This window comes from Mandrillus leucophaeus, unplaced genomic scaffold (genome assembly GCF_000951045.1).
Source record: "Mandrillus leucophaeus isolate KB7577 unplaced genomic scaffold, Mleu.le_1.0 Scaffold111, whole genome shotgun sequence".
NCBI lineage: Eukaryota > Metazoa > Chordata > Mammalia > Primates > Cercopithecidae > Mandrillus > Mandrillus leucophaeus.
Window position 1 is genome coordinate 3,035,879 of NW_012099321.1, and position 13,616 is coordinate 3,049,494.

Genomic DNA, 13,616 nt, shown 5'->3' on the forward strand with positions numbered 1-13,616 from the left:
AATAATATGCAAAATGAGAGTTATAGGTAGATGAAGCTAAATAAAGCTAACCCTGACTTTCACAGCGGGGAGCCCCAGTTGCATATTAGAAGGCTCAATTTGGAGAACCATTCTTGGTTCAAGAACAGGAAGAGAAAGAGAGAGAGAGGAGGTAAGAGGCTGAAGAAGTGTGGGATGGCCTTGCAGGCCACCAAGCATAGAGTTGTGGAAGAGGACATAGCTCTCACCAAATCCCTAGAAGCCCCCAGAGAAGGGCAGAGAGCATGGAATGACCTGGGACCTTATCTGCACTTTTCCCCACTGGGTAATTCTGTTAATAAGAAAAGATCTCTCCACCCGCAGAAGCTTGGGCCGCACCTCTCCCCCTGCAGCAGGGAACACTGTCCTCCTAGAGCCAGTTACCATCACTTAAGTCTTATACTTCAGAACTGCTAGGCATCTACCTCTATAGGCTAAGAACATCTTGTTCGGGCAATCATCTTGTTTGTAGGTCTTTAACAAGCTGCCCTCTAGCTTGTGAGCGAGGGGCACATCCATGAACACTGAAAACGTAGGCATAACTGAGATGAAACTGGGGCCAAGACTATGTGTCTCTGCTCCTGTGTTCCGTTTCTGCCCAGAAGTCTTCCTCCAAGGCTGGGCCGGGCAGTCCTGCCTCTTCCTGGAACCTTAGCAACTCCAATGCAGAGGCGCTGGACAACTGGTTGCCAGGACAACAGAACCTCATAATCTTTGTGGTGGCGATCCACAGGGGCCACGGGAACATTCCAGGGTACTTGAGGAGAACCCCCTGAGAGAGTGGGCAGGGCAGGATAACAATCTCCAGAATTCCCAAGCACGTTTCCCTCACTCAATGCCTTCTCTTCTCTAGCACCAAGTGGCTCAATCCAAAATAACAAGCCAACTGCTTCAACAACAGGGCAAGGATAATGGGAGATTACTTAACAGATATGATGTACATTATCGGGGTTATGGATACCCTAAAAGCCCTGACTTCACCACTATGTGATGTATGCATCTAACAAAATTACACTTGTACTCCACACATTTATATGAATTGAAAAAAAAGACATAGGGCAAGGCAGGCAGCCAATAAGCCAGGCAGGGCTTCCCGTGCAGAAGTGAAAACCCCAGATCACACAGCAATGCAAGTCGAGGCGTTAATTTCCATTTCGCAAAATGCCCCAGATTTAAAAAGGAATAGAAAGCAAGAACTGTTTTCTTCCACAGTTGTTTTAATAAAGAATCCTATTATTAGAAGTAATGTAATTGGCAGCTCACTAAGCTAGTCCCATTTCAGTTATCTAGAGCCAAGACTTCTATATACATTTGTGAAGTTTCTTTTTCTTTTCTTTCTTTCTTTCCTTTTTTTTTTTTTTTCTTTTTGAGATGGAGTCTCGCTTTGTCGCTAGTCTCGAACTCCTTGCCTCAGGTGATCCGCCTGCCTTGGCTGCCCAAAGTGTTGGGATTACAGGCATGAGCCACCACACCTGGCCATTTGTTAAGTTTCAATGATAGCCAACTAGTAAGTATAGATAGCAGAGGCTAAGGGGAGAAAAGAGCCAGCCTCTGTAGAGTCAGTCTGCATACTGCTTGCTTTCTTTCCCTTTTGATGTTTAACGACTCTTTTTTTTTGAGATGGAATCTCACTCTTGCTGCCCAGGCTGGAGTGCAGTAGTGTGATATCGGCTCACTGCAAACTCTGCCTCCCAGGTTCAAGAGATTCTCCTGCCTCAGCCTCCCAAGTAGCTGGGATTACAGGCATGCGCCACCACGCCCAGCTAATTTTGTATTTTTAGTAGAGAGAGGGGGTTTCTCCATGTTGGCCAGGCTGGTCTTGAACTCCCGACCTCAGGTGATCTGCCCACCTCGGCCTCCCAAAGTGCTGGGATTACAGGCATGAGTCACTGCGCCTGGCTTTTGTGTGTGTGTGTATTTTTAGTAGAGACAGGGTTTCACCACGTTGGCCAGACTGGTCTCGAACTCCTGACCTCAAGTGATCTGCCTGCCTCACCCTCCCAAAGTGTTAGGATTACAGATGTGAGCCACCACGCCCAGCCTGATGTTAAATAACTGTTTAAATGATTGTTGCAAACACTGTTGATGTCTCACCCAGAAGGCCTTCACCACCACCAATGTGTCCTGCCCTAGCTGCTGCTTCGCTGGTGGACAAGGCTTAGATGCCTACGTTCTCTGGAGAACTGCGCTTGGCTGGCAGGAGTCAGATAGCCTAGAGACCACCTGGAGGTTTCACCCCCACCGACAGGGGTAGCCAATGACTGCCTGATTTAGGCATACAAAGGGTCAGCCACAGTCAGGCATGGTAGCTCACACCTGCAATCCTAGCGCTTTGGGAGACTGAGGCGGGAGGACCACTTGACCCCAAGAGTTCAAGACCAGTCTGAACAACATAGAGACACCCCTCATCTCCACAGAAAGTTTAAAAATTAGCTGGGCGTGGTGGTACTGCAGTGAGCTATGATCATGGCCCTGCACTCCAGCCTTGTTGACAGAGTGAGATCCTGTCTTTAAAAAAGAAAAAAGGCCGGGCACGGTGGCTCACGCCTGTAATCCCAGCACTTTGGAAGGCCGAGACGGGCAGATCACGAGGACAGGAGATTGAGACCATTCTGGCTAACAGGTGAAACCCTGTCTCTACTAAAAACACACACAAAAAATTAACTAGGCATGGTGGCGGGCGCCTGTAGGGAGGGAGGCTGAGACAGGAGAACTGCTTGAACATGGGAGGCAGAGGTTGCCGTGAGCCAAGATCTCTCTACTGCACTCCAGCCTGGGTGACAGAGCGAGACTCCACCTCAAAAACTAAATAAATAAATAAATAACAAAAAATAAAAATAAATGGCCGGGCGTGGTGGCTCACACCTGTAATCCTAGCACTTTGGAAGGCCAAGGCGGGCAGATCACCTGAGATTAGGAGTTCGAGGGCAGTCTGGCCAACATAGTGAAACCCTGTCTCTACAAAAAATACAAAAGCTAGCCAGGTATGGTGGCACACTCCTGTAGTCCCACCTACTCAGGAGGCTGAGGCAGGAGAATCACTTGAACCCAGGAGGCGGAGGTTGCAATGAGCTGAGATCGCACCACTGCACTCTAGCCTGGGTGACAGAGCTAGAGTCTCAAAAAAAAAAAAAAAAGAAAGAAAGAAAGAAAAAGAAAAATGGCCAACTTCCTTGTCTTGGTTCACCTCTGTTGCTCAGTCTACACTTCAGGGCCCATTCCCCAACCAGGCGAAGCCTAGACTTGACCTGAGGCCACATCCTTGCTTGGTTCCTTCCCCTTCACAATCCTGCTTCCCTCACTCCCTTCCAGATTCTTCCTGAAGGGCACTCCTTCCCTAAGTCACATGCCCCAGAACCCCTGTCTCAGGCTATGCTTCCAGGGAACATGTTTTGAGGCAAATGATTATGAAAGTAGTCCATATTATTGTAGAAAACTCAAAAGCATCAAAAAATTATAATGAAGCACACAAATTCCCTACAACCAATCCATTACCTCAGTCCGGGTGCACCTTCATCTGGTTTCTGTTCTTTGACACTTGTATTTTAAGGTAATTGCTATCAACATTTAAGTGTCATTTTCATCATACTTTCTTCACTTAACATTTCAGCTGGCTGGGCGTGGTGGCTCAAGCCTGTAATCCCAGCACTTTGGGAGGCCAAGACGGGTGGATCACGAGGTCAGGAGATCAAGACCATCCTGGCTAACACGGTGAAACCCCGTCTCTACTAAAAAATACAAAAAACTAGCCAGGCGAGGTGGCGGACGCCTGTAGTCCCAGCTACTCGGGAGGCTGAGGCAGGAGAATGGCGTAAACCCCGGAGGCAGAGCTTGCAGTGAGCTGAGATCCGGCCACTGCACTCCAACCTAGGCGACAGAGCAAGACTCTGTCTCAAAAAACAAACAAACAAACAAACAAACAAACAAAAAACATTTCAGCTGTGAGGATTTTATTGTGTGCCAATGAGAACCTTTTATGCTGCAGGTAATTTAAAAAAGACTTAGTCCAAACCAGCTTGAGCAACAGAGAGAATGTATTGGCACCTAACTGGGCAGGCCAGGGTACATCTGACTTCAGTCGAAGTTCAGTCCAGAGGGACTCAGTTATCATCAGGGCCCCAGCTTCATTCTCTGGCATCCCCTTGGCTCTGCTGTCCTGAATGCTTCAGGCTGGTTCTCTGGCTGACTATGGGTGTGAGAACAAAAGTGGATGGGGCTGGGCATGGTGGCTCACGCCTGTAATCCCAAAACTTTGGGAGGCTGAGGTGGGCAGATCACCTGAGGTCATGAGTTTGAGACTAGTCTGGCCAACGTGGTGAAGCCCCGTCTCTACTAAAAATACAAAAATTAGCCGGGCATGATGTCCTGTGCCTGTAATCCCAGCTACTCAGGAGGCCAAGGCAGGAGAACCGCTTGAATCAGGGAGACAGAGGTTGCAATGAGCCAAGATTGAGCCATTGCACTCCAGCCTGGACGACAAGAGCGAAATTCCATCTCAAAAAAAAAAGAAAAAAGCTTTGGATGATGGATGGGATGCGGCACATGAGCGAAATGATACACACTTAAGGAAATCTACATGTCAGTTTTGTCTGCAAATAAACCAAATTTCAATTACTGAAAGAATGTTTAAATTAATAGTGATATCCATACAACAGAATTCTCGGCAGCCCCCTTTTCGAAAAAAAAAAAAAAATTTGCAGAGGTAAGATCTTGCTATGTTGCCCAGCTGGTCTCAAACTCCTGGCCTTAAGTGATCCTCCCACCTCAGCCTCCCCATCTGCTAGGATTACAGGCACTTGAGATCCTGTCTCTACCAAAATACAAAAATTAGGCCAGGCACAGTGACTCACACCTGTAATCCCAGCACTTTGGGAGGCAGAGGTGGGCAGATAACTTGAGGTCAGGAGTTTGAGACCAGCCCAGCCAATATGGTGAAACCTGCTCTCTACTAAAAATGCAAAAATTAGCTGGGTGTGGTAGCAGGCACCTGTAATTCCAGCTACTATGGAGGCTGAGGCAGGAGAATCGCTTGAACCTGGGAGACAGAAGTTGCAGTAAGCCCAGACAGCACCACTGCACTCCAGCCTGGGTGACAGAGCAAGACTCTGTCTCAAAAAAAAAAAAAAAAAAAAAAAGAAGTTTGGAGGGGTCCTGATATTTGAGATTTTTCCTTTATAAAACGTTTACTTTTTCTTTCCTGAATTCCCTGGGCCCCTTTGTCGTTTCTCCTTAGCTTCAGTTGAGTCCCTTGCCCATCCCTAATCTTATCACGGCTGAGAATGGAATATTCGGTCAGTTTAAACCAACCACCTAGAGCCTAGGGTGGTGTCCAGCTGAGAAAGATTCCTCCTGAGATTCCAGGTGCTCTTAGGAATGGGAGAGGGGAGAAGGGATCCTGGGAAGACAGTCAGCAGTGTTTGCTGCATCATTCATTACAGATTATTATTAGTATTGTTGTTATTGAGACAGGATGTCACTCTGTCGCCCAGGCTAGAGTGCTGTGGCGAGACCAAGGCTCACTGCAGCCTCAAACTTCCCAGGATCAAGCCTCAGCCTCTGGAATAGCTAGGACTGCATGTGTGCACCATCAGGCCCAGCTAATTTTTCTAATTTTTGGTAGAGATGGTGCTTCACTATGTCACCCAGGTTGTCTCAAACTCCTGGGCTCAAGTGATCCTCTTGCCTCCGAGTCCCAAAATGCTGGGATTAGACGTTAGCCATTAAGCCTGGCCTCCAAATTCTTTTTTGTTGTTGTTTGCTTGTTTGGTTTTTGAGACGGAGTCTCACTCTCTCACCCAGGCTGGAGTGCAGTGGTGCCATCTCAGCTCAGTGCAACCTCTGCCTCTCGGGTTCAAGTGATTCTCCTGCCTTAGCCTCCTGAGTAGCTGGGATTACAGGCGCCCACCACCACAGCCAGCTAATTTTTGTATTTTTAGAAGAGATAGGGTTTCACCATGTTGGCCAGGCTTGTCTCGAACTCGTGACCTCAAGTGATCCACCCACCTCGGCCTCCCAAAGTGCTAGGCATGAGCCACGGCGCCCAGCCCATTAAATTCTTAAAGACCATCTTTTGATAGCTATTTTTTTTGTCTGTTGGCCTCACACTTTCAAACCTGGTAAAAATTCCAGGGTCCCCAGTACTGTCCCAGCAGCGAGGGGAACAGAGGTTTTTCTCTGGACAACTGCAGGCTATGTGGAGTGCCCAGGGCTGGGGAGTGGGAGTGGGAGGAGAAGAGAGGTAAATGGAGAGGGAAGTTGGCTCATGCCAGAGGCTCTGCCTGGTAGCTGGCCAGCCAATAAAAGGGGATGACATGCTTGTGGCCCCAAGTTCCCATCTCTCATCAGTCCAACCTCTTTTATAAGGATACTAATCCCATTCATGAAGGTGGAGCCTTCAAGACTTAATCACTTTCCAAAAAGCCCCACCTCTTAACACTCTCATATTGGGTATTATGTTTCAGTATACACATTTGAGAGAACACCAGCATTCAGATCAGTGCTTGCTCTGAGAAGAGACATGTGGCTCAAGCCTGGCCTTTCGGAGTACTTTCCTGGGATTTTCTGTTGGAGTCGGAAGAGAAAAAGCACCCATCATTACTCTCCAGTCATAGAACTATAAAGAAATGATCCTAAAGCTTCCAGAAGCTACTGGTCTCTAACATGCAAGAAACTCAGAAAAAATGACGCCACCTGTATGCAGATGCAGAGAGAAGTTGGAAAGAACGTTCATTGAGTCAAGCCTCTAATTCCTCTCAGTATCAGTTTGGATTCTTGGTTGTAAGCAACAGAAACTAATTCTGGCTGAGTCCAAGAGGAATTTATTGAAAGGATATCAGGTGGCTCTTGTAACTGACAGGGAGGCTGGAGATTTCAGCACAGAGCACCACCAAGACCAAACCACAGAAGGAAGTTGGTGATGGCCAGGCATGGCGGCTCACGCCTGTAATTCCAGCACTTTGGAAGGCCAAGGCAGGTGGATCACCGAGGTCAGGAGTTCGAGACCATTCTGGCCAACATGGTGAAACCCTGTCTCTACTAAAAAAAAATTAACAAAGAAAAAAATTAGCTGAGCATGGTGGCACATGCCTGTAATCCCAGCTACTTGGGAGGCTGATACAGGAGGATCACTTGAACCCAGGAGGCGGAGGTTGCAGTGAGCTGAAGTCATGCCATTGTATTCCAGCCTGAGCAACAAGAGTGAAACTCAGTCTCAAGGCCGGGTGCAGTGGCTCACACCTGTAATGCCAGCACCTTGGGACGCCAAGGAGGGCGGATCACAGGGTCAGGAGTTCGAGATCAGCCTGGTCAACATGGTGAAACCCCGTCTCTACTAAAAATACAAAAATTAGCCAGGTGTGGTGGCAAGCACCTGTAATCCCAGCTACTCAGGAGGCTGAGGCAGGAGAATCACTTGAACCCGGGAGGCAGAGGTTGCCGTTGCCGTTGCCGTGAGCCAAGATTCTCAAGTACTGCACTCCAGCCTGGGCGACAGAGTGAGACTCTGTCTCAAAAAAAAAAAAAAAAAGATGAATTGATGGAAGCTGGCGAGGAGGATCCCACTGCCAAACAGCAGAGGATGTTGTGACTGGCTCCACCCTCACCTTCCTCTGACGCCCTTGCTGCCCCACAGGTCCTAGAGAGCTATGGAACCTCGCCCACCCCACTGAGGCTGCTGCTCTGGGAAAAGATTCTCCAACCTCCTTACCTTACTTCACTGGCCCCAGGCTGAGATCAGGAAGTCTGCGTCTGATTGACTGAGCCTCCTCATATGACCTGTGTCCCGCCCATGCCCTTGCTAAGGCGTAGCCGGAGTGAAGGTCTGGTCTTCTCAGCCTCCATGGTGGGATGTGGGATCTAGCAACCACCAACACTCAGAAAATGAAGAATTTTCCAAGCTTTAGAAGGTGGTTCACAGACCAGGCAGCCACAAAAGACCAAATTTCAGAATTAGGTCCCACCTTTCCCTCTCTCAAATAACCAGCACTTCCTCCCGGTGCTGTCAGCTGCTGATCTTATTTCTGAGACAATAAAAGCAATCAGAAGATACTTTATTTTATTTTTTATTTTTATTTTTTACAAGGTCTGGCTCTATCGCCCAGGATGGAGTTCAGTGGCACAATCTCGGTTCACTGCAACAACCTGCTCCCTGGCTTAAGGGATTCACCTACCTCAGCCTCCCAAAGTGCTGGGATTACAGGCGTGAGCCGCAGAGCCTGGCCAACCAGAAGAGATGTCCACAGGCTGCCATCATAGCTATCTGTCTGCTCACACAGGTGTCCACCTACTCTGCCTTTTCCCTCAAAACAATGGATGAGTGCCCTGTGCCCCTATCTCAGTCCAGGCTCTCCCCTGGTCCCCTGGGTCCCAGCCCTGCTGCTCACAGCCTGCATTCCTCCTGCAGTTGTCCTTCCTTTCCTGTATCATTAATTCCCCCTCTCTACTAGAATATTCTGTTGGCATAAACAGGCAGCTAAACCCCCTTCTTAAAAACAAACAACATTCCCTTGACTTCACATCCTCCAGCTGTTAGCCCATGTATCTATCAAGCAAGAGTTCACTAAGGAAACAGAGGTGCTGTGAGTGATGTAGGTATTATGGAGATCCGACCTCACACAATCAGGGGAGGAGTTGGGGAAGTGAAGACCCAGAGATGGAAGCTGCAGAATCGGAGACAATCACTAATCAGGCTCCTGAAAGAACCCACCTGGGTGGGCATCTCTGCGCTTGCAGGGAAATCTGAGGAGCCACATGCATGCAGCTACAGAAGTGGGACCATGTAGAGAGGTCTAAGGGTAGATGGGCTTCTTTTTTTTTTTTTTTTTTGGAGATGGAATCTCACTCTGTTGCCCAGGCTGGAGTGCAGTGGCGTGATCTTGGCTCACTGCAACCTCCACTTCCTGGGTTCAAGCAATTCTCCTGCCTCAGCCTCCTAGATAGCTGGGATTATAGGCGCCCACCACCACACCTGGATAATTTTTTTGTTTTGTTTTGTTTTGACAGACTTTCTCTTGTTGCCCAGGCTGGAGTGCAGTGGCGTGATCTTGGCTCACTGCAACCTCCACTTCCTGGGTTCAAGCAATTCTCCTGCCTCAGCCTCCTAGATAGCTGGGATTATAGGCGCCCACCACCACACCTGGATAATTTTTTTGTTTTGTTTTGTTTTGACAGACTTTCTCTTGTTGCCCAGGCTGGAGTGCAATGGCATGATCTCAGCTCACTGCAACCTCCGCCTCCCAGGTTCAAGCGATTCTCCTACCTCAGCCTCCTGAGCAGCTGGGATTATAGGCATGCACCACCACGCCAGCTAATTTTGTATATTTTTAGTAGAGATGGGTTTTCTCCATGTTGGTCAACCTGGTCTCGAACTCCCAGCCTCAGGTGATCTGCCTGCCTCAGCCTCCCAAAGTGCTGGGATTACAGGCATGAGCCACCACGCCCAGCCTAATTTTTGTATTTTTTTTACTAGAGATAGGGTATTGCCATGTTGGCCAGGCTGGTCTCAAACTCCTGAATTCAAGTGATCCACCCGCCTTGGCCTCCCAACGTGCTAGGATTACAAGTGCGAGCCACCGCACCGGGCCAAAAGGTGTGGTTTCTGTATAGCTACTGCCTCTGTGTGTTGCAGCCAGGTGTGTTTTGATGGGCCCAGGTCCTCCAGTGCTGTACAGGGCCAACAGTCCGGAAATAGAGCTGAATGTGGGTGGAGGAGAGTCTAAAGCAAGTGGGGGCCTCCAACTGCTTTTGCTTCTGTGTCTCACCCTGGGTCTCAGACATTAAGGTTGCTGCTCCACTTCCACTTCCCAGAGATTGGGTATGTTCCTCTTTTGTCCAATTCTAACCCAGAATCTAACAAGGATTCGGGGAAACAGAGTCCCCAGATGAACCGAAAGAACAAAATATGTTCTTCTTTTGTCCAGCTCTAACCCAGAATCTAACAAGGATTCTGGGAAACAGTCCCCAGACAAACCAAAATAACAACATGGTGATCAGCCACATCATACTTCTCTGCTCCTTTTCAGAACGACAGCAAATGAAAGCGCGTTTTGTACTATATCTCCACTTCTTCCCTTCCCATATTCTGCTGGGCTCAATCTGCTATAATTTGGATGTTTGTCCAAATCTCATGTTAAAATTTGATCCCTGATGTGGTTTGGCTGTATCCTCACCCAAATCTCATCTTGAATTATAGCTCTCACAATTCCCATGTGTCATGGGAGGGACCCAGTGGGAGGTAGTTGAATCGTGGGAGCAGGTCTTTCCTGTGCTGTTCTCATAATAGTAAGTCTCATGAGATCTGATGGTTTTATAAGGAGGAGTTCCCCTGCACAAGTTCTCTCTCCTGTCTGCCACCCTGTAAGACACACCTTTTGCCTTCCGCCATGTCTGTGAGGCCTCCCCAGCCACATGGAACTGAGTCCATTAAACCCCTTTTTCTTCCCAGTCTCAGGTACGTCTTTATCAGCAGTGTGAAAATGGACTAATACAATCCCTAATGTTGGAGGTGGGGCCTAATGGGAAGTCTTTGGGTCTTGGGGACAGATCATTCATGGACGTCTTGGTGCCTTCCTCACAGTGGTGAGTGAGCTCTCACTCTTATTAGTTCTTGTGAGAACTGGTTGTTGATAAGTTGGTGCAAAAGTAATTGCAGGTTTTGCCATTAAAAAAACAAGACAGCAAAAAACGCAATTACTTTTGCAGCAACCTATGGAAAAAGCCAGGCAGCTTTCCCTCCTATGCTCTCTCTTGCTTCCTCTCTCGCCCTGTGATCTCTGCACACACCAGCTCCCCTTCGCCTTCTGCCATGAGTGGGAGAAGCAGCCTGGGACTTTCCCCAGATGTCCAGTCTTCTAGCCTGCAGAAGTGTGAGCCAAATAAACCTGTTTTCTTTATAAATTACCCAGCCTCAGGTGTGCCTTTATGGCAACACTAAATAGACTCAGATCCAATCTGATCAGCATTTCATCACCACCACATCAACAGAGCTGGTCTCACTGAGATCACAAATGCCAGAACTTCATGCTGCCAAATTCAGTTATGTGCTCTCAGTCCTCTTCTGATCTGATGCTTCCACAGCATGTAATACAACTGACCACTTCCTCCTTAAAACATTTTCTTTTTTTTTTTTTTTTAACATAAGAAAGTGGCAGTCTTTTATTGCAAATTTGCACACACTCTCGGGCGATGTTCTCTGGTCCTCAGGTGTGGGGGGCCAGGGAAGTCGCGCCGGCGCTCTCGGGTGATGTTCTCCGGTCCACAAATGCGGGGGCCGAAGAAGTCACGCTGGCTCCTGCCAGTGGCAGACTTTTATGCATTGGTACTGGAAGGGGGAGGGCAGTGGGCGGGATAAGGGTGTGATAGGGGCGTCTCCATAGGTGTGGCTGGGTAAGTTTCGATCTCTTTGGATTGACATCATCTGGCACATGCTCGGTTGATCTGCATCTTCCCGGGGCGGGCTGCATTTTCCCGCGCGCGGGAAAGTTGGTGAGGAAGAACCCGGAAGCAACATGGATTATGCCTTCTTGTTCACCTTCTTCCATCTTGTCCTTTCTCCTTCACCCAACAGTCCAACCTCTTATTGATTATAAGAATTTGGGTCGCCATTGTCTGTCTGGCTGCTTCCTGCTGTTAGGGGGCTTAGTTAGGGTCTGAGGTTGGCAGTTGGGTGTAGGGATGCAGGAGCATTTGGTTGAAGGTGACTCGGGTGATCTCTTGGACCTTGGCTCGGAAAAATTTTATTAAAATGGGAGCAAGACATAACATAAGGCAGAGGATTAGTATGGGAATTAGGAATCCACAAAGGGCACCTTGCCAAGCTAGGTCTTCTATGAGAGTAAAAATTTGGGAAACACACTGATTGGGGGATGGGTCGGGAAGGAGGGTGTCTATGGGGTTTATGAGGGAAAAGTCAGTTATGTTAAGATGAAAAATGGTGAGGTAGCGGGAAAATTTGAGGAGGGTGTTGATCCTTGAGTAGAACCTGGTCACCTGGAGAAAGGGAAGGGGAATAGATGTTTTGAGTTAGGTTAAGATGTCTCGTCCCAAGAAGGGGGTGGGACAAGAGGGCATGATGAGGAAAGAGTGGGCAAAGCATGCATAGTCCGGGCAGTAACTTAACATTGGGTCTGGCGAGGGTTAGACGGTTTACTGTCTACCCTAACTACTGAGATAGTGGATGGCTGGCTAGGACCTCCATAAGTTGACAAAACAGAATAGGCAGCCTCCGTATTGATGAGAAGAGAAATTGGCTTACCCGCTACCTGTAGAGTTACCCTAGGCTCAGTGAGGGTGACAGGGGTCTCCGAGTGTGGGCACCGTCAGTCGTCGTCCAGGTGTAGGAGCTGGAAGGAGCCTTCCGACCCTTGAGGAGAGGCGCCACATTGAGGCGCAATGCCTGCCCTGCTGGCGGGGCAATCAGACTTCCAGTATCCTTCCTGTTGGCGGGTTGGGCATGGCGTGGTAGGCAGGCAAGGATTTGGACACTGTGTTGCCTAATGCCCAGTTGTGCCACACTTAAAGCATGGACGAGACAGAGTGGCTGGCTTGGCCTGGGGACACTGGTTTGCCTAGTGTCCTGGGTCTCCGCATTTGAAGCAAGCGCCCTTAGGAGACTTGCCCTGTGTCTTCCCTGCCGGCAGAGTGGGCAACGCTGGTTGGAGGGCAGCCACTAGAGCTTGTGCCTGAAGCACAGCCCTTCTTTTCTCCTTGTCTAGCTCTGCAGCCTCAGCTGCTTCCTCTCTGGAGTTAAAAACTTTGAAGGCCAATTTTCCTGTATGGGAGTCTGAGGCCCATCTTCAACCTTTTTTTGCTTTTTTCGAATATCTGAGGCTGACTGGGAAATAAAATAGGAGGCTAGGACAGCTGCCACGGCTGGGGAAGTGGGGTCTAGCCGAGTAAATTGGGCTAGTGCCTCTGTAAGGCGATTTAGGAAGGAAGCCGGGTTCTCATCTGGGTACTAGATGATTTCCTTTAGTTTATCAAAATTGACCACTTTGTTAGAGGCTGCCTGCATACCGGCCAAGAGACATTGAACCATAATGTCTCTCCTATGGCAGCCAGGCTGCTGTGGTTGGTAGTCCCAATCTGGTTCTATGGACAGGACAGCCATCTCTCCTAACGGGACAGTAGCGTCAGTTAAATGCCATTGATCTGCATGTTGCCTGGCGGCTGCAAGAATACGCTCTCTTTCCTCTGGGTTAAGGGAGGAGGACAAAATGACCTGTAAGTCATGCCAGGTTAGATCATATGCCTGACATAGGTATCGAAACTCCTTGGAATATAGGGTGGGGTTAGCAGAGAAATTGCCGAGCCGTTTTTCAATCTTGGAAAGATCTGCCAAGGAAAAAGGGACATGGACTCTAACTAGTCCTTCGGCTCCAGCAACCTCTCGGAGGGGGGCCAACAAACTAACAGGGGAGGTTGAAACAGACTGACCAGTCGGATAGGTTGAGACCGGCTGACCAGTAGAGGGGGTTGAGGCAGGCTGACTGGTAGAGGGGGTTGGGGCAGGCTGACTGGTAGAGGGGGTTGGGGCAGGCTGACTGGTAGAGGGGGTTGGGGCAGGCTGACTGGTAGAGGGCTGACTAGTGGGGGCCGCTACC

At 48.9% G+C, this 13,616-nt stretch overlaps 1 protein-coding gene across 1 annotated transcript in view; it reads right to left on the reverse strand.

Annotated features, from left to right (window-relative positions):
• The window catches only part of GOT1L1 (glutamic-oxaloacetic transaminase 1-like 1), a 10,944-nt gene extending 10,292 nt beyond the window's left edge, over positions 1-652 (reverse strand). The window contains exons 1-2 of the mRNA XM_011993522.1: positions 444-652; positions 337-365 (exon numbers count right to left, since the gene is read on the reverse strand). Of these exons, the coding sequence (XP_011848912.1) occupies positions 337-365; positions 444-558 (144 nt within the window). The 5' untranslated portion in view covers positions 559-652. The remainder of the gene's footprint in view (positions 1-336; positions 366-443) is intronic.
• Between the last annotated feature and the right edge of the window lie 12,964 nt (positions 653-13,616).